General features: G+C 59.2%; 8 protein-coding genes across 8 annotated transcripts; all 8 read right to left on the reverse strand.

Moving 5' to 3' along the window:
* Positions 1 to 1,385: 1,385 nt before the first annotated feature.
* On the reverse strand, positions 1,386 to 2,816 carry LMXM_36_6830 (amino acid permease aap11ld-like protein; the record flags this gene model as incomplete). Its single annotated transcript, XM_003874993.1, has 1 exon — positions 1,386 to 2,816. The coding sequence occupies one exon, from the start codon at positions 2,814 to 2,816 to the stop codon at positions 1,386 to 1,388; it is 1,431 nt and encodes a 476-aa protein (XP_003875042.1).
* A 1,111-nt stretch (positions 2,817 to 3,927) lies between these two features.
* Positions 3,928 to 4,980, reverse strand: LMXM_36_6840 (conserved hypothetical protein; the record flags this gene model as incomplete). Its single annotated transcript, XM_003874994.1, has 1 exon — positions 3,928 to 4,980. One exon carries the CDS (start codon positions 4,978 to 4,980, stop codon positions 3,928 to 3,930), a length of 1,053 nt encoding a protein of 350 aa, XP_003875043.1.
* Positions 4,981 to 6,062: 1,082 nt separating this feature from the next.
* On the reverse strand, positions 6,063 to 6,296 carry LMXM_36_6844 (hypothetical protein; the record flags this gene model as incomplete). Its single annotated transcript, XM_003874995.1, has 1 exon — positions 6,063 to 6,296. One exon carries the CDS (start codon positions 6,294 to 6,296, stop codon positions 6,063 to 6,065), a length of 234 nt encoding a protein of 77 aa, XP_003875044.1.
* A 573-nt stretch (positions 6,297 to 6,869) lies between these two features.
* On the reverse strand, positions 6,870 to 9,590 carry LMXM_36_6850 (conserved hypothetical protein; the record flags this gene model as incomplete). Its single annotated transcript, XM_003874996.1, has 1 exon — positions 6,870 to 9,590. One exon carries the CDS (start codon positions 9,588 to 9,590, stop codon positions 6,870 to 6,872), a length of 2,721 nt encoding a protein of 906 aa, XP_003875045.1.
* Positions 9,591 to 10,178: 588 nt separating this feature from the next.
* On the reverse strand, positions 10,179 to 11,468 carry LMXM_36_6860 (hypothetical protein, conserved,calphotin-like protein; the record flags this gene model as incomplete). The annotated part of the gene is made up of 1 exon (XM_003874997.1): positions 10,179 to 11,468. The coding sequence occupies one exon, from the start codon at positions 11,466 to 11,468 to the stop codon at positions 10,179 to 10,181; it is 1,290 nt and encodes a 429-aa protein (XP_003875046.1).
* A 1,182-nt stretch (positions 11,469 to 12,650) lies between these two features.
* Positions 12,651 to 13,136, reverse strand: LMXM_36_6870 (conserved hypothetical protein; the record flags this gene model as incomplete). The annotated part of the gene is made up of 1 exon (XM_003874998.1): positions 12,651 to 13,136. One exon carries the CDS (start codon positions 13,134 to 13,136, stop codon positions 12,651 to 12,653), a length of 486 nt encoding a protein of 161 aa, XP_003875047.1.
* Positions 13,137 to 13,622: 486 nt separating this feature from the next.
* LMXM_36_6880 (predicted bromodomain protein) lies at positions 13,623 to 14,483 on the reverse strand (the record flags this gene model as incomplete). Its single annotated transcript, XM_003874999.1, has 1 exon — positions 13,623 to 14,483. One exon carries the CDS (start codon positions 14,481 to 14,483, stop codon positions 13,623 to 13,625), a length of 861 nt encoding a protein of 286 aa, XP_003875048.1.
* A 2,407-nt stretch (positions 14,484 to 16,890) lies between these two features.
* LMXM_36_6890 (putative nuclear pore complex protein (NUP155)) lies at positions 16,891 to 20,811 on the reverse strand (the record flags this gene model as incomplete). The annotated part of the gene is made up of 1 exon (XM_003875000.1): positions 16,891 to 20,811. One exon carries the CDS (start codon positions 20,809 to 20,811, stop codon positions 16,891 to 16,893), a length of 3,921 nt encoding a protein of 1,306 aa, XP_003875049.1.
* Positions 20,812 to 21,454: the final 643 nt, after the last annotated feature.

Genomic DNA, 21,454 nt, shown 5'->3' on the forward strand with positions numbered 1-21,454 from the left:
AATAGAAAGCGGAAAATATGAAACGTTCAGAATCAGCGGAGGCAACGAGAATGAAAGAGTTGTATATTGTACCTGCAGAGCAGTCCAGCGCATCACCTTTTCATCTGCCTCAACGTGCCGATTCTGCCACACAACACGAGTTCCACTCCGCCCTACAGCCGCCCAGCCACAGGCACATCGCGTGGTGCCAAGCAGCGCTGGACACGCGGGCGCCACAGCACTCTGCGCCGACTCGACCACACGAGCAAGGCCTCTCCCCCAGCCTCCACCTCAGCCCACACACCCTCCCAGGCCGCCTCACGGGTCGCCCCCACTGTGCTGGTCGCCACCTGGCGCACCTCTCTCTTTCTCCGTCTGAGGGGGGAGGTAGCTCAGGCTCCCGTCACACCAGTGGGCAGTGAGGCGGCCGAAGCAGGTACGTGCGAGCCACGCCGACACGCGTGCCTTATATCCTAGGCATGGCGCAAAGCGTGCTCACGGCCACAGCTTGCTCCGGCGCAGCGCCATCCACGACCCCAAAGCCGCCATATCCGTAGCGCTGAATCGCTCTCACCTCCCCCACGTCGTCGGGCACCCTCGAGCCTGTCACCACCACATGTGGCCGTGCATTCGCAGGGATACAAGGGAGGAGGGGGAAGGGGGCCTGCAGGGCCTCCCCAACGATGAGGCACTGGACCCCGAGACGCCGCGCACTGAGGAGTCCTCCGTCATCAGAGTTAGGAGGCAGAGAGCAGCAGTCGAAGCAGGTCCCCACCGCCAAATTGTGTTCACGTGCTTAAGTGTGTGCGCGTATGAATGCTCACGGCACGGAAGGTTGCCTGCATGCCGTGAGCCGCTGTCTTGCCTTTTTTCTGTTCAGCAGAAGACCTCTGTGGGCAACAACTACTCCTCGCGTTTCTTTTGCCGGCTTCTATGCCACTGCTTTTCGGTGGGGTACTCTCGTCATCTCACCACTCGCGATGTAAAGCCAGCTATGAACGCACTCAGCCCCCCCCACCACCACCACCGCCGCGCCGCGTGACTAAACACGCGTGTGGGCTTGCGGAGCGTGTACCGCACACGGGGTGGGAGCCCCATTATGATCTTTGCGGACAAGTCACCATAACAAAAAAACAAAGAGCCGAAGGAGAGCCCGACATGGACGCACGCCTTGTCGTGCACATCCTATCGAGACCGAAGAAAAAAAGAAAGAGCAACAGTGGAAAACAAAACGACATGCGCCTTTCACGCTGTCGCTGCGAGAGAAACAACACACGCATGAGCAGACAGGTACGACCATCATCCGCCTCCGCTCACCTCATACACTTCCGCGCGGGGCGGCCGCCAGCATCCGCATGATGGTTTTGACTTTCTCGCACTGTGTCTAATATTCCGCCGTCACCTACTCATGAGAAGGTGACCGCCATGTACGTCCCCATGATGGAGAAAGCGAGCCCCATGAGGAGGAAAACCCACGAGAGAAGCGCATCGATCCAGCTGCTCAAATACGTGCCAGACTCACGCATCTTCATCGCAAAGAGCGCTGGAAATGTCATGGAGAGCGTGGCGCTAAAGAGGGCTCCAAGGACCGATACCACCCTCGCCACATCCGGCAGGAAAATTGCGAGGACACAACACACCGCGGAAAGAGTCACACCAAGCTTTATGCGTGTCTTCTTTGGGATCTTGGTTCCACTGCCGCCAGAGAGGAACATAAAGGCGGCGAGGCGGCACGGAAAGATGCAGAACACAAAGGACACCGCAGCGCTAAAGCAGCACATGAGCTGGCTCACCATCATCAGCAGATCCGTCTCCGCGTTGTAGCTGGAGAGGATGTTACCGCTCGACAGGTGCGGGAAAGTAAGGCTTCCCATAATGCCAAGCAAAACGTAAAAGACGGACATGACGCAGAGCGCCAGCGAGGTGGATACGAGGATCTTGCGGCCAGTGCGGTCCTGCAGGTCTTTGATGACTGCCATGACGTTCGACTGCACCTCGTAGGAGAAGACAAAGATCGGCGCGGAAAACATATATGGGAGAAAGAGCGCCAGCCGGCCCTGGGAGAAATCCCGGTTCGCGTCCGCCGAGTGCTCGGCAGTCTTCGCGATACCGCCGACCCTCTCCGGGACGAAGAAGCGATACGCAACGGTGAAGATGATGAAGATGATGAAGAGGTTGCTCACAAACCCCTTCGTGCGCAGCGAGGCCAAGCGCGAGTTGAAGGTGAGTGGGGTTATGATTAGCGTGGAGGCGAAGAGGCACACGGTGCCGCCGGTGTCGCTGCGCATCCACAGAGGCAAGAAATTCGCACGACTCACCAGGATCGGCGTGACGCTGTCCTTGATGAAGCTCAAGTAAACCACAGCGCAGCCGAAGTTGTAAACGAAGAGAGTGCAGCGCACCATCCAACGGCCCTTGGTGCCAAGGAAGAAGCCGGCCACCGTCTCGTAGTCGTCCGAGTCCGCGGAGAGGGAGGCGAGCGCCAAAATGCGGACTGAGAGAAACGTCACAAGGATGCAAAACAGAGTGCAGCCCATCGCAAACGCCCAACCGCCCACCACGAAGGCGAGGGGGAGTGAAAGCATTGTCGGCGTACACGCCGACGTCACCAGCCCGAGGGCACCGGAGAGCACACCATCGCCGGGGCAGCAGCTTTCCAACAGTGACCCCTGCACCTCCTCCAGGCTGCTGAACGTGCGATTGTCGAAGAAGATGCTGTTGTTGTGCGGCTGACGCCAATCGTACTCCTCCCCGGGATTCGATTGCGCGACGCCGTGGTACGACGCGCCTTTCGCGTTTTCGAAAAGGGGGGACCTATCGTCGCACTCGCAGGACATGTTTCGACCCACTCTCTACGCAGGGGATCCCGCACATCCACCATAAGCAGCGTAGAGTCGTCTGAGTTCAACGCGCGCGTGCGCGCTTTCACGCCCGGAAACACGCCTGCGCCAACGCACTGTATGAACACATAAATTGATGACAGCGGGAAGACTAGCACAGAGCAGAACCGATGCTAGACCGCGAGTACCGCATGCGGAAGACAAGTTTTCGGCACACCGCTTGCCGACCCTTCACAAGGCGTCGCTCTTTTGTCGACTCAGTCTAATAAACAGCGCGGAAAGGGGGTGGGGCGACAGAGAGCGTGACGACGCCACTTCAGCGCTTCCTCTAGTGACACGGATGAGCAAGAAGGCGGCGGAGGCCCTCTCGCAGTAAAGTCGAGGCAAGAGCGCGTCGCAGATGTCATGACAACTGCAACGGCACAACACAAACACTGCAACGTGCGAGCAGAAAAGCACGAGGGAGGGGGGAATACAGCAGCCTTCCGTTTTCTTCCAAAGAAGTAAATCGACGGCCACGCTGTCGTGCGGGTTAGGAATGGGCGCAGTGCGGTAGGCAGGTGTGAGGGGAGAGAGAAGAGAGGCGATTAAGACAGCCGAAGAGGCATGAGTTCCTGCGCGCCTCCTTTGGCGCGGTCTGCGCACAGAGACGAACAACTTTGCATCAACCGCACAAAGGCGTGGCGAAGTGAGAGACCGACAGAGAGAGGAACGGGGGGTGACCGCAAACCAACTCTGTGGATCTGATCTCCTCACGCACGCCACCCGTTCTCCCTCGCCCATACCCTGTGGCACCCTTTCTTCTCTGCCTCCTGCGTGCCACTCCCACGGCTGCGCAGGGAGCCCGAAACTTAAGTACACGCATACCCCTTTCTCGTGACAGATGAGCAATGTCGTGAGCAGGCATAGAAGGGTGATCGCCCCCCCCGATTTGGCAGCTTCGTTTTTTTCGAGGTTTATTCCCCCAGATCAATAATACAGCACCGAAGTAGAAAAGGCGGCCGCTGATGCGGAGCTGCGGTAGAAACTAAGAGGCGAGCAAGCGCGACTTTCAGCAAGTCGCCACCATGCTCCGTCGCATTGCGTGTTGCCGGGGACATGATTGTCGCTAGTCGAAGATTGGCTTTCCATCGCGTAGATCTGCCTTGATCTGTGAAAACTGTTCAAAGTTGACTCGGTTGTTCTCGCCGTACTTCTCGATCAAATTCTTTGCTCTGACGTCGGTCTGGTGCAGGCCGAGCTCGCGCAGCACCTTCTCAAACTCTGGCAGCTCCACAAAGCCGCTGTTGTTGATGTCCCAACTCTGAAACATGACGTAGTCGGACTTCTCGTTCGTGTCACCGTCCAGAAAGAGCAGCGGGACCATTCCGAGGATGAGGCCCAGCATGATGCCAAAGGTGCCACCGAGGTGGCCAGCCAAGAACACGCGACGGTCTTTCATCTGCTCCTCTGTAAGCACTGGTGTGTTCAAGCTCAGCCTCTGCATCGCCTTGTCAAGCAGTCCATGAACCTGCATCCCCAGCATCCCCGAGCAAATGTTTCCCATGGCTGCCGAGGCAAGCACAGAGCAGTTGAGATAGAAGCCAAGTGAGCCGTCAATTATGTCGCCGGCTAAGATCATTGTGGAGTTGTCCAGGAAGCCAAACCCAACGAAGGGAAGCCCGGCTTCCAGTGCGATCATAAAGAGAGCCGCTAGCGGCACCGCTTTCGACACAGTGGCGGCCGGCGACGCCGTGTTGACGGCCGCAGAGGTGCCACTCTCCAGGTTGGTGACCTGCTTTCCCTCGGTCACGCGCTTCTTTTGCTCTTCCTGACGCCGCTTGAGGGCGCACTCAAACCAGTGGTCAAAGTCTTTTGGCGAGATCTGACGGTCCTTGTCCGCGTCTGCTTTCTCCACCTCCTGCGCAGCGCTTTCTGTGCCAAACCACTCCATCGCGCCGCCGGTTACGACGAGCCGGCGACGAATCTGCGGGTCGAGACTCGCGACCACCTCCATAAGAATGCGTGGATCGTTCTCGATAAGCTGAGCAATTCGCTGCAGCTCGTCAGCGGAGAGGAGGGAAGAAGAAGCGGCGGAGGCCGAAGTAGTTGTGACCGTGGCCGTCGCCACAGCAGCAGCAGCCGACGCATACCCATCTCGCAGCATCCTAGAGGTACTCATGAAGCGACGCGGCACCACAGCTCGTGGTGCCGCGCGCGATGCCACGAGCCACCTCATCCTTTGTACGGGTGTATGTGTGTGGGGGTGTGTGCAGTGAGAAGCCGAAGCAAAGCTGGTTCTCCGTTATTTTCAGAGCCTACGCACGAAAAAGGGGCGCTGGACAACTTCGCTGGCACGCGTTGTGCGGATTCAGCGCAGGGAGTGCGGGAGAGGTAGGGTATCTGAGCCCCACTGCATGTGTGTGTGTGTATGTGTTGCTTCTCTATGTGATTCGCAGTGTAGATGGCCACCAGGCGGCGCGGCTCTGCCAGCGTATGTGCACGTTGGCGCAGACGTGAGTGGGTATCTTCTTCAGCTACGCGTCATTCGAGTAGCGCTTCGAGAAGAGCGTGGCCGGCACGCCGTGATAAACTCAAAGCAGTACCGTCCCAAGGTTGGTGGCGGTAGACCCCTGCCCAGAGCTGAGACTGCGGAAACAAACAGGGACAACAACGGTTTGGGAAAAGAACAACGAGTAGAGGGCGGGGGCGAGAAGCGACCGAGTCAGCAGCGAGCGCGTCATCGAAGACTCGTAAGAGCGGGAGAGAGCGCCCGGGAAGGCGGTGCGCGTACCTTGCACGGCTTGTGTAGTGCAGAGCTGATGGGCGTACACCATCCTCCACGTCCAGCCTCCTCACGTCACGGAACGCCAATGGTAACACCCATCCAAAGGTTCGGTGACCGCTGAAAGACGTGATAAGCATCGGCGTCGCGCAGCTGGTGGGGATCGTGGTAGGAGAGAGCACATGAAGGGGGCGGGGGGACGCTCTCGAAGAGACCGAAATGATCACACCCACGTTCGCGATCGCTTTCGTTCGATGCGTGATGAAGGGTGCGGATACCCGACAGTAAGAGCGGACGCGTTAGTCCGATTATGCGAGCTGGGAGGGTGCAAAGAGGGCATGCGCACGATGGAGTGCACTATAAACCGAGTCGCTGAGTCGTCAGCGAGGAAACGCACGCGCCGCTGCGAGTTGTATGCGGTGTGCACGAGTCGGCAGAACATTCGTGTGTGCAGGTTTTTATGTTCTGGATGCACAACCCTACCTGAGGCTCGGGTCGTCCACAGCAATAGGGTGGCCATACACAGCGACGCCGCATTCGAGGCACGCTGTCAGCTGCTTCACAGCGTCGTTGCTTCCGTCAAGCTCATACAGCTCGACCAGCTCATCCGTGAAGACATCGGAGACGTACTTCATGTAATCGTCGCGCACCTTCTGAACCGCTGGTACAACGTCGCTTGTGGGGAGTCGCGCAGACTCCTGCTGCTCCGCCATGGGAGAGGGGTGGTTGGTGGTTGAAACACAAGATATCTTTGTGTCAGTGTATGTTTGCGTGTGTGGAGGGGGGAGGGGGGTTGCAGACTAGCCAAATCCTGAAGCGTCAGAGAGACGGAGAGCAGCGCAGGAAAGGGAGAGCAACCGTTGTGCACGAGAAGAGCAATGGAGTTGATGAAAAAGCAACCTGTGCGCACTGGCGTGGCAGCACAGGACACCGAAGGGATGCAGTGCGCTACGGGTGTGTTGTTCGGAGCGCATGATCATCTTTGCCATGCTGGAGGTGCGCCTAGTCTTCCGAAAAGAGACTGAAAACGTCAAGTCATTCATGACGAGCGCTGTTCGGTAGATGAGGTGCCTGACTGGTCTGCGGTTCACACAGTTGTGTGACTGTGAGGTGTATCAAGACACACGCAGCACCCAGCGCACGCGTGCAGTCACAGTCGCAGCCGAAGCAGGCACATACACACAGAGAGAGAGAGAGAGACAAAAAAGCAAAGCGTTTCGCGTCGCACAAGAAGAGCAGCCAACTCCCTTCTCTCGCTGCATCAGCACTCGTCCACCACAACTTGCTCATGAGCAGCACACCTCCACGACGCCACGCACTTGAAGCGCAGTGTTAAGCTGGTACTCAACAAAGTTATGGTACTTTCGTTGGCTTCGGTTTACTGCTCGAAACGACTCCCGCCGCTCCGTCTCTAGTGACTCATTCTCGGCCTGCAGGACATCGAATATGGCGAACATGCTCCCGGCATAGGAGGCAGCGACACCGGGTGCGGTGCCCACTGTGATGTGCAGGCGGGTGACAGTGCCTCTGGTGACATGCATACTCTGCCCTTGCACCTGCTGCCCACCTGTCAATGTAACGCCAAAGCTCAAGGCATGGCGGTCCAAAAGAAGAGATGTAACCTTCACCGTCACCTCCTGGCCGAGGTGCATGCCAGTCTGGGAGAGATACTCGGACATGGCCTGATTGGCACTTGTTGCCCCCGCTGCAGAGTTGATGTAGAGTAGCGTCACGTGCGGCCTCGCCGGCTCCACCGCGAACCGCTCCCGTAGCGCCTTCCCCAACTCCGCAGGCCCACTTGGATCGCCCCCGCGCAGCAGCCAGCCACGCAACCACTTTAAATGCCCCCTGGCTACATGCCCAGTAACAGGGGAGGAGGGTGCCCATGAAAAACCTCGAAGTGCTGCCGAGACTCCCCGGAAGAGAAGACGGCCGACAGAGGCAAAAAACACGGCTGGCTCGTGCGGCTCGTCGAGCGAGGAAGAAATCAGCTGCGCGGCAGCGCAGCGAAGCGCCTCCGTTGAGCAGTCGAGTCGCAGCTGTAGAGAAGTTGCCCTCGCCACCTTTGGGGCCGAGTTCACGGACAACAGCATGCTGGCAAGTGTCTCGGTGGTAGCCTCCGATACGCCGAGCAGATTGTGCAGCAGAGTTGCATGACTCTCACCCCTCTCATCCCGTAGCGCTGAGATTGTCAGAATTCGACAGCAGTCGGCGCAGCTCGATGGCGGCGCTCTTTGCGCAAGATGAGTGCGCAAGCTAGCTGCCGCTTCTTCTACGCAGCGCCCCTTCGTGTCCACGCGCCACGCAGCCTCCTCCAGAGAAGGAGGCTGAAACTTTTTGCGCACTGCATAGAGCGCCTGCTGCGCCTCGGCAGCGCTGAGCAGCACCTCGTGGCCGTCACGCCTGGCAGCACGCTGCGCCATCGCAGTGGCGTCCGAGCATTCCACGTAAGCTACCTCGTACTTGTGCAGCGTTGTCGGGAAGCACTGCCGCCATATGTGTCGACTTTTCTGCGTCGCGTTGCACGCATCGAAAAGAAGAAGGCCGCTCTGCTCCGTCTCAGCGGAGAAGCACGCCACCTCCCGCATCTGATCGCACAGGGTCTGGTGAACCAGCGCGCCCAGCCGTCGCTGTTTATGCTTGCTGCTTGCGTCCGTGATCCCGTGGTCAGCCGCCACGGCGCAGGACACTGCGTCGCGACTCAGATGCACGACAAAGCTGAACGGAGACACCCCCTCCTGTGAGGCAAGCAGGCGCGAGAGCGCCATCGCCAGCGTCGACTTACCGGCCCCCGGTAAGCCGCAGAGCACCACCACCGTGAGAGGGCACCGACCGCGCGGGCAGGCTATGAGCGCCGTCGTGCGCTGGAGGCGAGCAAGCGCGTCGCCGACCGTCTCTTGGGAGTCTCGGTGTCGCACCCGCTGCTGCGCCAGTAAGCCCGACTCGAAATCGTTGTTCAGGGCATGCACCCCTACCTCCTCCACACGACGTCGAACCTCCGCAGCGCTTCGGAGCTGAAGCCAGCCCAGCAGCGCCTGATGATAGACATAGCTCTGTGGGCGTGAGTCGCCGCACACGAGAGAGCGGAAGGCTCGCAGCACAACGTACTTGGGTGTCTTTAGCTTGAGTCGCAATGGGAGGCACCATCGGTGCACGGGGGTCGTCGTCGGCCCTGCCATCTCGATTAGCAGCACAAACCCTTCCGCAAGCTGCGGGCACGTGTCAAAGGGGGTGTACGTCGCATTCCACGACGTCGTGGCAGCGAACACACAGCGCAGGGCCGCACTGTTCGGCACAGCCACACCTGGAGCGCAGCCAAGACCCCATCGCTCAGCCAAGGTCGCCAACTCCGAGAAGCACAAGCTTTCCTCCCGCAGCTGTGTGCGCCTCTGCACCGCAATCAGGACAATTTGCTGGTCAAACTGTTGCGCCTCCAGCACCGGGTGACGGTAATCCTGCGTGCGTCGAATGCACTCGCAGCACGCGCACGCTCCCCATTCGAATAGATCTGCCGCCAATCGGGCTCGTTGGGCCTCACTCACCTTCTCCAGTAGCTCGCGCGCTGCGTCGACGTGAGGGCCATCGAGAACGTGCTTGCTCATCATCTCCAGCCGCATGCCGTCGAGCGAGAATATCGTGACGATAAACCCAGCCATTTTGCGCACAGCCCACATACGGTACACGCCCGTCCACAGGGAGGAATCACTCAGCCAGCTGTCACCCACCTCATTTAGGTCGAAGAACTTGTTGACGCCGCGACACACAATGCTGTCATCAGTGCGGTCGATCAGCAGTGACCGTGCGCCGCATGGCAGTCCCTTGACATCCCCCTGAGAAGCCTCCTTGACGGCTACGGAGAAAACATCACGTCCGTCCGACAGCGTCACGGCCGCGAGCGTAGCTCGACCGCGCGCAACGTACCCCTCAAGAACTGCAGTGTCAACCTTCGTGGAATGAGGAGTCGCCTGCTCTCTGTGAAACCAGCACTCGCGCTGGAGTACCTCCATGAAGCCGCACGAAGCAGTATCCGCCTTGCCTTTGCGCGTGTGCTGGTGCCGTGCAACCACACCACCGAGTTACAAGTGAAGAGGGGAGAGAGAAGAAAAGGAGGAAATGTCGCGGTAAGACAGCGAGCTGGCCAACCACATCCCCTCAAGGTTCACCCGTTGGCAGTGATATGGCGTAGAGACGAAACGAAAAGCCCCTCCGTGGCCGCCCCTGCGAGGCAAAGGATGCAGAAAAAGAGTGGCAGCAGAAGCGCTGACACCACCGACTGAGCATCCCTCCGATTTCGTCGTCTTTTCGTGGACAGTGTGGATTCTCTGGCCCAAAGAAACATCTACGAGAACAGGAAGAAACGCAAAAAAAGCACAGCGGCGTGTAAGCACCGAAGAGATGTAGCGATCACCAGTGGCATGCATGGAGTGTCGCATCAGAACAGTGCGGCCGGTCGTGCACAGGCCTCCCCAACAGCGCCACAGCAGCTGCTCGAGAAGGTTGGGGGAAGGTATTTCGGCTGCACTCGCCCGATGCGAGCCTGCTCCCAGCCCAACCTGCCCATCCTTTCCGCCCTCCTCAAAACGACTACTAGTCGGCTATGCGAACGCCGCCATCGCTGCTGTGGTAGCATCACCCACCTGTCCCAGAGGCGATCGATCACACTCATCGATCCGAACTACGTGCTCACTTGTAAAAACGGATGCCGTGGCTGGCAGCGCTGCGTTACTCGTGAACACCGCCTCCACTGTTGGTGCACGGTTTTGTCGTGGTGCATGGCCACGGGGTTTGAAAACAGACTCGATGACCTGCATGGAGTCAGCTGACAGAATCTCCTTCAGCCGCGGAAAAGCTGTATCCCGTGCCCCGCTCGCGAGGAGGAGTACAACGCTGTCCAACTTCCCGGCTGCCGCCGCAAACTGCAATGGGGTGCCTCTCGATCCAAGCCCGAGCGCAAACGTGTCGCCAACACGCTTCAAGCCCCACTGGCGCCGTCTATAGTGCACGTAGCCGGCGCTGTCTAGCATTCCGTCAAACTTGCGCTTCTCCATCACCGCACCAAGCTGCTGAGGTGACCCAAAGTATGCGGCGGTCCAGATATTCGCCTTCGCCACATCCTCGGCCTCCTCCGGCTTGCGAATGGCATCACTCACGGTGTCGGTGGGCACCGCGGCGCCGCCTGCTGTCGTCAGGGAGGATGATGGCCGCTGCTCCTTCGTTACGCGCCGTGCCTCAATCTTTAAGTAGTGCCTCGCCACCTCGAGTTGATCGACGAGAAACTGAAGTCGTTGGACCTCCATCGCGTCGTGCAAGTGCGCCGTTCGCTTCGCGCTTGTAGTGACGGCGAGTGGCGGGCGCACGAGGTCGAGGGACGCGCCGCTGTACCTCGCTCCGCCAAAAACCACGTACTCCGGCGGCAGCGTGGCCGGCAGAGCCGCGAGCACCTCTGCCTCCGACCAGCGCAGCAGCGCGGCAGAGGAGAGAACGTGCGGCGTCGTTGCGTCAGCCAAAGGAAACGCCAGTGGTGGCGAGCACGCAGATGAGCCCTCCAGCAAAGCAGGGTACAGCCACTTCATATAATCCGGCACACGCTGATCAGCCGCCCGTTCCTTCTCGGGCGAGGCCTCGCCAGCTGGCACCACCGCCTTCGGCGGCTCCTCCTCTGTCGCACGGAGTAGAGGGAGGTCTGGCGACGGCGACATAGGAGCCGACGGAGCCACAAGCGGCACCGCAGTCGGTGGTAACACCACTGGCACACTAGGAGCTAACATGGGCACGGCAGGAGGTGATGGCGCAACAGCCTCCTCCGTCCCTCCGGACAGCGCAAACGTGACCTTCCTGGGAACGGCGGGGCTGGCAGGCGCCACGGGCGTGGGCACAGACGACATCAGAATCGAAGGAAGACACGCTACTGCTGGTGGGGCGCCAGGCGATGGTTTCGGATGCGATGTGGCGCTTGCTGTCGGCGCTGGCACGGCCGGCTGGGTGAGTTCAGAGACGGAGAGCTGAGGCTGTGGCAGCAACGGCGGATTAGAAGGAGTCGGCAGAACAACGGGTGGGGCTGGAGTAGCTGGCACCGGCATTGCGAAAGGCGAGAGGCCTATTTGAGGCACAGGCAGAGGGGAAGGGGAGGCGCCAGCGGAGGAGGAAGCGGAGGCGAGCGAGATCACCGCCGGCGCTACGTACTGTGCAGATGATGTGTTCGGCAGAGGCGAGACCCTCGGAACGAAAGCCGGCGCAAACGACGCGTCTGCCGGCTGCGGGGCTGCAGAGCTACCGGCGGCAATGGGGTGAGGCACGACAGGTTCTGCCACAGGAGCGTATGGTGACGCCGGACTCAGCGTGGCCGGCGCAGGAGAGGGAACAGCAACGGGGATCGGGATCGCAGCCGGCGTTGATCGAGGCAGCGCGACAGAAAGTGAAGGGTCCGCTGCAACCAGGGCTGGTCGCGACGGCACTGGCACAGGTATTGAAACGCCGGCGGCGCTGTTGCCTGGAAACATGTCGGTCGAAATAAATCGAACGCAAAAACGTTCTGCCACTACCAGGGCCCCGCCGCGGTCACACGGATGGGATGAACGACGCTGTAAACCGAAGAGCGGAAGTCGTGACAAACGAGAGAGGGAGGGGGGGGCGCAGACGTCGGGTGGTGCAGACATGGGAGTGGTCAAAGGCGCCTGAGCTATAGATCTCCTTGCATGACACACTGTCAGCACTGTGATAATAACGCTCCAGCGTTGAGGAACAAAAAAGGGAGTTCTGATGGTTGATTCCTGCGCGTCTCTACTGCCGCAATCGAGCAGAACGACAAAATCAGGTCCCCATGGACAGTGCGAAGCCAGACCACAGACATTCGCCATCCGTCTCCCGTTTTGTTTTCCGCACACATTTCGCCTATGAAGTTGACTCGGCTGCGGGCACAGGCACGCCGCTGCCGCACTGGTGCAGACGACTCAGGACACTTCGCAGTCTTTCTGTTTGTTTTTGATCTCTTGTTGCCCTGGTCTGTCTACTCTGTGGGACGGTCGTCGCAGGGGCACAGATGATCTCTGCCGCACCCCTTATTTTCGCTACTGTTCTTCATTCATGCGCAAGATGTACGCGTACTCCGATGCGCTCACCGGCTGCACGCTCAGGCGTGATTGTGTAAAGAGAGCCATCTTCTGCAGCTCCCTGCGCGACTTCAGCTCATGCAGGGTCAAGACGGTGTCCCACTTTGCCACAAACTTCACATCCACCATCTTCCATGGGTTTTTCTCCTTCGTGGCTCTTGGGTCAAAGTACTCCGACGTCTTGTCCAGTGCGGTGAAATCGTCGTACGCTAACCGAACTACCTCAGCGAGGCCAGCAACTCCCGGTTCCTTTGTGTTGCTGTGATAGAAGAGGACCTTGTCGCCGACTGACATTGCACACATGTTGTTCCGCGCAGCGTAGTTGCGCACGCCATCCCACGGAGAGGTTTTCTGCTTCGCCAAGTCGTCGATGGAGAACTTTTGAGGCTCTGACTTCAGCAGCCAGTAGTGAATGTCCGCCGCGCGCATGCGTTTGCGGCTCATTTTCGGTCCTGTAGGCCAGAGCGCTTCAAGGCGGCGAAGAGGTGGGGAACTACCGTAGGTGAGCACGTGAGAGAATCTGAGGAGGTGAAGCATTCTGGATCCACATATCATCGCCAAAACGAAAATGCACAGCAGACGTGTGTGTGAGAATCATCACACCGACGCTGATTGGGGATACCGTCGCCCCTCCTACGCATCCCCGTCGGCACGGCAACACGGTGAGCTCGACGGCGACGCGCAAGTTCCCCAGACAGCTTTGACGAGCTTTGGATAGCGTTCCGCCAATGTTCAGGCGAACCGAAAAAAAAGAGCGACGTGAGTGCGCGAAGTCATGCTGCTCTCTTGTCCCCGGCAGAGAGTTTAAAGCACTCTGAAGGTGCGGCGGGGCTCACAGATCGGCAGAGGGAACAAAACACGAATCTGAAGTGACACAGCGTGCAGGAAAAAGAAGTGGTGCTACAGCGCTGCCCCAGGAAGCAGCGGTCTTCATACCTGCGATGATTCCTCAAAATCACCGTCGTCGAACCACTCCCCCTCCTCTTCGATGCGGATGGGACTCACCTCCTCCATCATCGATATGGCTGCTTGCGCATTTTGAGGAACCTGCTCAAGCCGTGGCTCGGCGTCGTGGTGGAACTGCACGTCTGCGTCCTGCTGCATCACCGCCGCGTGTGCCCCGACCATCGCCTGCCGGCGGCGATCAGACACACGCGACACCTTTGCGGCTCGCCGCAGTTTGGCCTTTTTCTCACGGTGTTCGGCGCTGCTGCGGGCGTACTCGAGCATGCGTCGGAGCGTGGCGCTTTTGGCAGTGCGGAGCTGGATGTTCGCGTTTCCTGTCATCGAGCTCACCTCGAGGCCCTCGTAAAGAGCGTAGATGCGGAGAATCTCCCGGCTGTCAGCCGAAGACATACCGGTGCAGGCCTTCTTCACTTCCGCCGGCGGAACCGGCGCGGCCCTCAGCTCCGTCACAAATCGATCCTCCATAAGAATCTCCATCGCGCGTGCAAGTTTCGATGCCGGCGCCTGAATACCATTATACAGGTAGCAGTTGTTGACAACTGCCCGCATGTCCGCCATGAAGTCCGCCGCGGCCCTGTACTCGTAGCGCTGCAGCTTCCGTTGAATGAGCTCCCAGTACATGGGCCGAGCAACATGCTGCGCGTAGTCTGGCAAGGAGGATGGGTTTCTGAGAAACAAGTTATCCCTGTCAAGCTCAGAAACGCACTCTAAGATGCGGCGACAGTCTTCGTAGAACAGGCCATCGAGATAGCGGAAAATGTCACCGCGCCGCCTCTTCAGGCGACTGCGCAGCTCATCCACCAGAAACTGGTCACTCGAGGACATGCCGATCCGTTTTCAAGCTTTAGTTGCGCACGTCCTTGTGTGCACACCTGGTCCTCCGACGAGGAGTCCCCGCATGCTGCGCAGCGCATTCACACAGTCAGTTAGAACGATTTCGGTACGAGACGCAGAGGTGTGAGAAATGAGCACGGAAACCTCTGAAAGAGTGAGCAACAGCGAGGGAGGATGAAGCTCGCCGTCCGCCGCCGGTGTCCGCACAGGGACGGACCGAAATGGAGAGAGAGAGAGACGTCTCAAAACGGACGTAAGCGGCCGACGGTCCTCCCCGCTCCAGCATCCAGTCCTTTATTTTCGTTGCGTACGTGTATGTGTATGTGTGTGTGTGCACGTGCGCCTGAAGCAGAGCAGCAGGAAACATATCCCGCGCGCGCTCCGCCTCGACGCATGACTGTCCGCACAACTTCGCAGACGTGACGCCCGTCGTCGCCGACAGTAACAACACTGAGAAGGCAAGCCATACTCCAAGGACTTTGTTTCGCGTAACCCTCTGCGTATTGCAAAACTCAGTGCACCCGCGCGCCCGTCGTACCTCAATCACCAGTTTAGCTTCATCGCTTGCCGTCCTTCTCCTGTTTTCTTTACTTGCCGATTCTGCCACACAACACGAGTTCCACTCCGCCCTACAGCCGCCCAGCCACAGGCACATCGCGTGGTGCCAAGCAGCGCTGGACACGCGGGCGCCACAGCACTCTGCGCCGACTCGACCACACGAGCAAGGCCTCTCCCCCAGCCACCTCAGCCCACACACCCTCCCAGGCCGCCTCACGGGTCGCCCCCACTGTGCTGGTCGCCACCTGGCGCACCTCTCTTTCTCCGTCTGAGGGGGGAGGTAGCTCAGGCTCCCGTCACACCAGTGGGCAGTGAGGCGGCCGAAGCAGGTACGTGCGAGCCACGCCGACACGCGTGCCTTATATCCTAGGCATGGCGCAAAGCGTGCTCACGGCCACAGCTTGCTCCGGCGCAGCGCCATCCACGACCCCAAAGCCGCCATATCCGTAGCGCTGAATCGCTCTCACCTCCCCCACGTCGTCGGGCACCCTCGAGCCTGTCACTACCACATGTGGCCGTGCATTCGCAGGGATACAAGGGAGGAGGGGGAAGGGGGCCTGCAGGGCCTCCCGATCGATGAGGCACTGGACCCCGAGATGCCGCGCACTGAGGAGTCCCCTGTGATAACGGTCACCTTCCCTCACCAAAAATAACAGTTGCGCTACTACAGGCGCGGCAAACTTTCACAACGAAAGTGAGTTCATCGTCTCCTCTACCGCAGCAGCAGAAAAACACAAAGTGACGGCAAGGTAAATGAGCAGCAGCACGAACGCCGAAAAAATGTAGTCTCGCGCTCCCCATAGAATCGAGCTCGCTGGAAAGAATCGATACGGACTCGCAGGCAAAGGCAGTGCCCCGCCGCGACCAGCTTGCCAGTGGTTCGGATACAGAAACATGCTGGCGTACCACACATCGCTGTCAACCAGCTTGCTGCTCGGACCGTTCGCGTCTTCGGGTCTCGCATACTCCATCACAGCTGCCGAAACGCTCGACAAGAACCGATCCAGTCGACTATTCTCAAGAAAGCGCATCACGTCCCTTCTTGGAGTGACACTGAAAGCGACACCAGGAGGCAGACTGCCTTCACGCCGCACTCAGAGAGAAATAGTTGCCGCGCTGACAAGTGTATCCAGCGCTCCACAACAACACAGCGGTGAGGAATAAACGGTCATCAGAGGCGGCGCAGATGTCATCAAACGGTAAAAAAAAGAGAAATGTGGACAGGCGAAGAGAAGTGCAAAGACATCGAGACAAAACGCGCGCCTACATAGATCACCGGCGCGGGGTACCGAATCGAAACAGCCCTTCTGATCACTGCAGTGCGTGGGGTGGAGGGAAGGAGGAGGGGGGAGGCGTCCTTGGAGACGAGCCGCTGCGCGCCTTTAAGCCCACACTCGACTCAAGGCACGCCAGCACACTTATAAACCGAAACAACAGCAAAAAGAATAAACAGAGCGCGCATACCCGAGGAATGTCCTCGTTCAAGGCAGCCGCACGGGCCGATGGACCAGCCACAGAATGTCACGTCTTTACAGCAGCTATTTCGCCTGTTTTTTTTTTGATTCCTGTGTGGATTCACTGAGGCTCCGTCGGCTGGCCAAAGCCAGTCGCAGCCGTTCGGACCGACGGAGGGAGCACTCTCTCGACGAAGGGAAACGAAAACAAGACGAGAAGAGAAGCACCACACGTTACCACGTCATTACCAATCTAGAGAGTAATACCCACTCCCCCCCACCACCACTCGCTTTCCGTCCTCTTTTTCTGAATGCCAACAAGCGCGACAAATCCACGCCTTGAAGAAGCAGTTTATCCACGGACAGCCTCGCTAGCTGGTGGCTAGCTACAGGTACACGCCACTTGAGGCCAGCGTGTTGGCCTTTCGCAGTAGCTCATCCGCCTGCTCCACCGCCGCCTGCTCATTTGGCGATGCAACAGCTCCCGCAGCGCGGCGAATCATGCTGCGTGTGGCGGTCATGGCGTTGCTGACGAGCCACTGCTGCACAGAGCCGCGCCGGCCGAGGTCCGCTAGATAAACCAGCACTGTGGCGTACGCGTAAACAAGGTAGCCGCGCGTCACACCGGCCTCAACAAACTCCACACACACCACACCTGTGTCGTCCCTACCCTCAAGGATGCTCTCGTATGTGATGAAGAGCACCTTGAGGTCGACCCCAAGACTTACCAGCAGCTGCACCACTTCCGTCGAACCCGCCGGCGAGCGCACAAACGCGCGAGCCTCTAGAAGCCGCACCAGGTATGACAGTGGAAAGCAGCTGACCTGGTGAAAGTATCTGTCGATGAGCCGCTTCGTAATGGTCTCCGTTGAGTCCTTCTTGTTCTCATAGGCACGGCCGATGCAGGTGGCATACACGCCAACGTCTGTGACGTTGGAGCAAAGCAGCGCATCCAGCTGCACCTCTGCGCCACCTAGCGCCGGATACATGCCACCCACCTCTGTCAGGTCGCTTGCGGAGGCGACAAAGCTAGACAAGAACTCAATGTGCTGCAGGGCGACATCGCGCTCCGTCACCATTTGACCCTCCCATTCCACACGACGGTCGAGAGTGGCACTGCCGGAAGAGATGAACTCGGTGGCAATGCGGTATAGCCGCTGCTGCGCCTCCATCAAGCGCAGCTGCTGCTCCACCTGCTGCGTTTGGTCGGATTGACACTTCCGGGCACAGTCGAGAGCCTCGCGCAGGCACCGGAGGCGATACTGAAGCCGGTCGGCAACTGGCGTGTCGGAAAGCGGAGACAGGGCCATCACGAAGCACTGCTGCATCGCGCCTCGGTAGTCGCCCTGGACGCTGGCGAGGTAGTGCGCATACTCCTCCGTCAGCATCTCGGCATTGCGTCGCAAATAGCTGCCGAGAAACTGGGAGCGCGCCGCTACAAGCGTCTCTCGCAGCGATTTGGCCGTATTCCTGTCGTCACGCGGGGCGCACATCCAGTCGAAGAGAAAGCAGTGCGCGTACTCGTCTGACGGCTCAACCTGCCAAATGGTGCCGGAACGGCGCGGACCGCCGAGGAGGTCGTCCACCACGCTCCGGTGCGTCAGCCACGCCGACTCCAGGGTAGAAACCACAAGCTCCAGCACCTGGGTCTTCGTCTGGTGCAGAGAGTAGGCGTTGCCATACCGCGCCTGGTCGCCAACTTGACCGGCCCCCTCCGCCAAAAAAACACTCAGCGCCGCATTGTTCGGGTCCAGCTGCGCCGCCGCGTGCAGCAAGAGCTCCACCGCCACATTCTCGTATTTCAGGCTCCGCAGCTGCTCGCAGATGTTCTGAAGCGCGCCGGATGGCCAGTACGTCGCAGCCTTAGCACCTACCTCGGTAGCCCACTTATGCACCTGTGCCTCCGTGTACGATTGAAGAGACTCGCCACGTGTCAAAGATCGCATGTCGCTCTGAAGCTGATAGGCTTCCGAGCTGATGCCGCCAAAAAAGTACGGGCACCGTCGCTGCAGCTGCGCGAACGAGGCTGCTCGAAGTCCAGACCCGGCGCTGATGCCATACTGGGAGTCTAGCATCACCTGACTCAGATAATGTCCCAGCCGCTGCGCGACCGCAGAGTCCCGCATCACCTGCGCAAACGTCACCGACGCGTCTTCAGAGTAGAGCGGGATGCCGAGCACGCGCTGTAGCAGCGTCGCCGCCTGCCACGCCTTGTGCGTCAGCTCGTAGCACCTGTACAACATGGTCGCCTGTAGCCTCTTCACGTCCTCGGCACGCAAGCTCCGGCCGCGCGGCACCATCACGACGACCTTGTCCGCCTGCCACTCGTGCTGAAAGCTCACCGTGCGCTGGTGCTCCGGTAAGCCGCTGATAGACAGGCTGTCCAAGTACTGGATGACCTTTTCGAGCACCCGTACCGCGGGGACGGCGCTACTATGCGTGATCGTGCCCAATCCCGTATTCCAGAGCAGACACAGCGCTCGGGCAACAAAGGCAACGAGCCCCGTCGCAAACGGCGACATGAGAACGACGACATGCTGGACCTCGGCATCCGTTACGCTACTCGCCGGCACCGCTTGCGTCGCAGGCAGCTGTAGGCTACGCAGCAGTTCGCGCGCTCGCCGCAGCACTTCAGCGTTGTTCCCACACAGCAGCTGTTGGCCTAGCTCATTCAATGCCGCCCCATCGTCGCGGCTGCTCGAAAGCGCCGAATCCTTCGTGAACGGTAGTGGGCGCTCCGTTGTTACGTTCAAAGCGCCAACGGCGACCTGAAGGAGCATCGCCGCGTAGTCGGTGGCACTGTACACGGACGTGAAGCGGCTGAGCAGACTCTCGCGGCAGTCCGCATCGCTTGTCGACAGAATCAGGTACAGCGTGTCGACAGGGCGGGCTTGAGCAAAGAGTGACAGGCCATGGCGATGCACCACGACGTAGGTCGGTCTGGGTGAGCAAACCTGTGCGCACAAGTCAGAAAGGTTTTGCGGGCCCTGCGTCGGCATCCGATCGATCGCGTCGACTCGCACAATACGCGAGGATGGACCGCTGAAGGATGCCACGATGTCCCGCACATTTTGATGCGGCGCCATCACCGTGGCAGGGGAGGTGGCGGCAAGCACTTCATCGGAGGCTCGGTCGTCGTTCATGTCGCTGAAGGCGGCCAAGAAGACTGATGCGGAGGCGTAGCAGACACTGATTTCTTTGTTTGCTGACAAGTACGAAGGCGTGTGCGATTGCAGAATGAGCTCACCGCTGAAGACGGAATCGAATGCGTTGATGTAGCGATAGCGAAACTGGTCCCCATTGAGGGCGGTGGACATGAGCCGGCACCCTTGCGCATCGGTTTCTATCACAAACAATCGCGTGAGTGGCGCTGATTCGACATGAGGGGCGGAGTGAGAGCGCGGCAGCCGATCGGGCCGATGGCGAAGAGAGAGCATGTAGCTTATGCCACCACTGGGGTTCAGGCGCCACAGACTAATCGTGCTGCGCTCACACAGCGTAGCCAAGATGCCGTCACGCTCGTCCAAAACGAGATCGATTAGCCCGCCATGCCCGCTACCTCTCCACGACTGCCACAGATTCGCAACAGCCGATGTCACCTGCCCAAGGATAGGGGCACTCGAGAACCAATAGCCGTAATACACCATGCGTATCTTCGGTGTAATGGGGGTATTCTCACGCATGTAACGCAGCTCATACACATTTCCGTCCGCACCTGCGCAGAACACGCGGCCGCTGCTGCCGATCGCCTTCGTTATCACGGTGTCAGTGGAGCAGCTGTACCCCAGGTTGACAACCTTCATCTCAGCCAGCTCCCCCTCGCCAAGGATGCAAAGGCCCAAGAGAAACATCATGCTGGTGGTGCCCACAGGAATGATGTATGTTACGTGCGGCTGGAAGATGCCACTAAGCGGCCGAAGTGGAGATCCGACAACGCTGATCATCTCCGGAATCTCATCGTAGACGCAGAATTCGCGGCCGCCACGGTAGTCCCAAATGACGAGCCGGTTGTCTACAGTGAACCACGCACGGGACAAGTCGGCAAACACGCCGGTGAGAGAGCCGTAGCGCATCGACTTCCACAGCTCCAACAGTGGCTCTGGCCATGCTACACCACCTACCGGGAAAAAATCAGGGACAGCGTACGTTGTGTCCCGGGTGCTTAGTGCGTACGAGTTCGACCGTACAAACCCGATGGCGTGAGGGTTGAGTCGTCGCTCCACCGCCGCACTGCTAAGTGCCGTGCTCACAGCATCCTCGACCACATGATTGGCACCGTTTCGAGCTGCGTTGAGCTGCTGCTGCATTGTCGCCGCTCACACGAGTGCACGTACACAGTATTCGCAATGCTACGGACACTCTCCAATCCAGCCAAGGGAATCCGTGCGCTGACGCACCCCAGCGCTCAATTGAGTAGAGGGGAGTGGGAGAAGAAAAATGTGAGCCGGAGCGGCAGGCCGAGCGCTGGAGAGAGGGAGGGAGAGGGAGGGGGGAGGATGGCAGTGTCGCCAGAGGAAACCCTCATAAACAAGTCCAGAGAAACAAACTGCAAACCCTACGTTGAGCGAGATGTGAGTAAAGCAAGAGACGATAGTAGAGCATACGAGTTGGGCGCATTCGTGCGAATTGGGACGCTCCAGCAAGCATTGGCTGCACACCCTGTGCGCTCCGTATAGAGCCGAGTCGTGAAGCGGAAAACCGCGCACATGAACCTTCGCGGCACGTGTGCACCCGCAACGAAACGCCGCTGCGGCATCATGATCAGCAGTGCCCTGGCTACCCACTTTTGTTTGGCCTCCTTGAGATTGCCATCGCGACATGCTTTCAAACTAAAAGCCCCTCACACTCCCCGTCCCCTACACGAGCACGTGCAACAAGTGAATACACGTGCACGCCAATGTAGCGCAGTTCGTGCCACGTGCGTGGATAGTGATGTACAGGGACGGAAAG

The sequence above is a fragment of the Leishmania mexicana genome, chromosome 20 (assembly GCF_000234665.1).
Source record: "Leishmania mexicana MHOM/GT/2001/U1103 complete genome, chromosome 20".
Lineage (NCBI taxonomy): Eukaryota > Euglenozoa > Kinetoplastea > Trypanosomatida > Trypanosomatidae > Leishmania > Leishmania mexicana.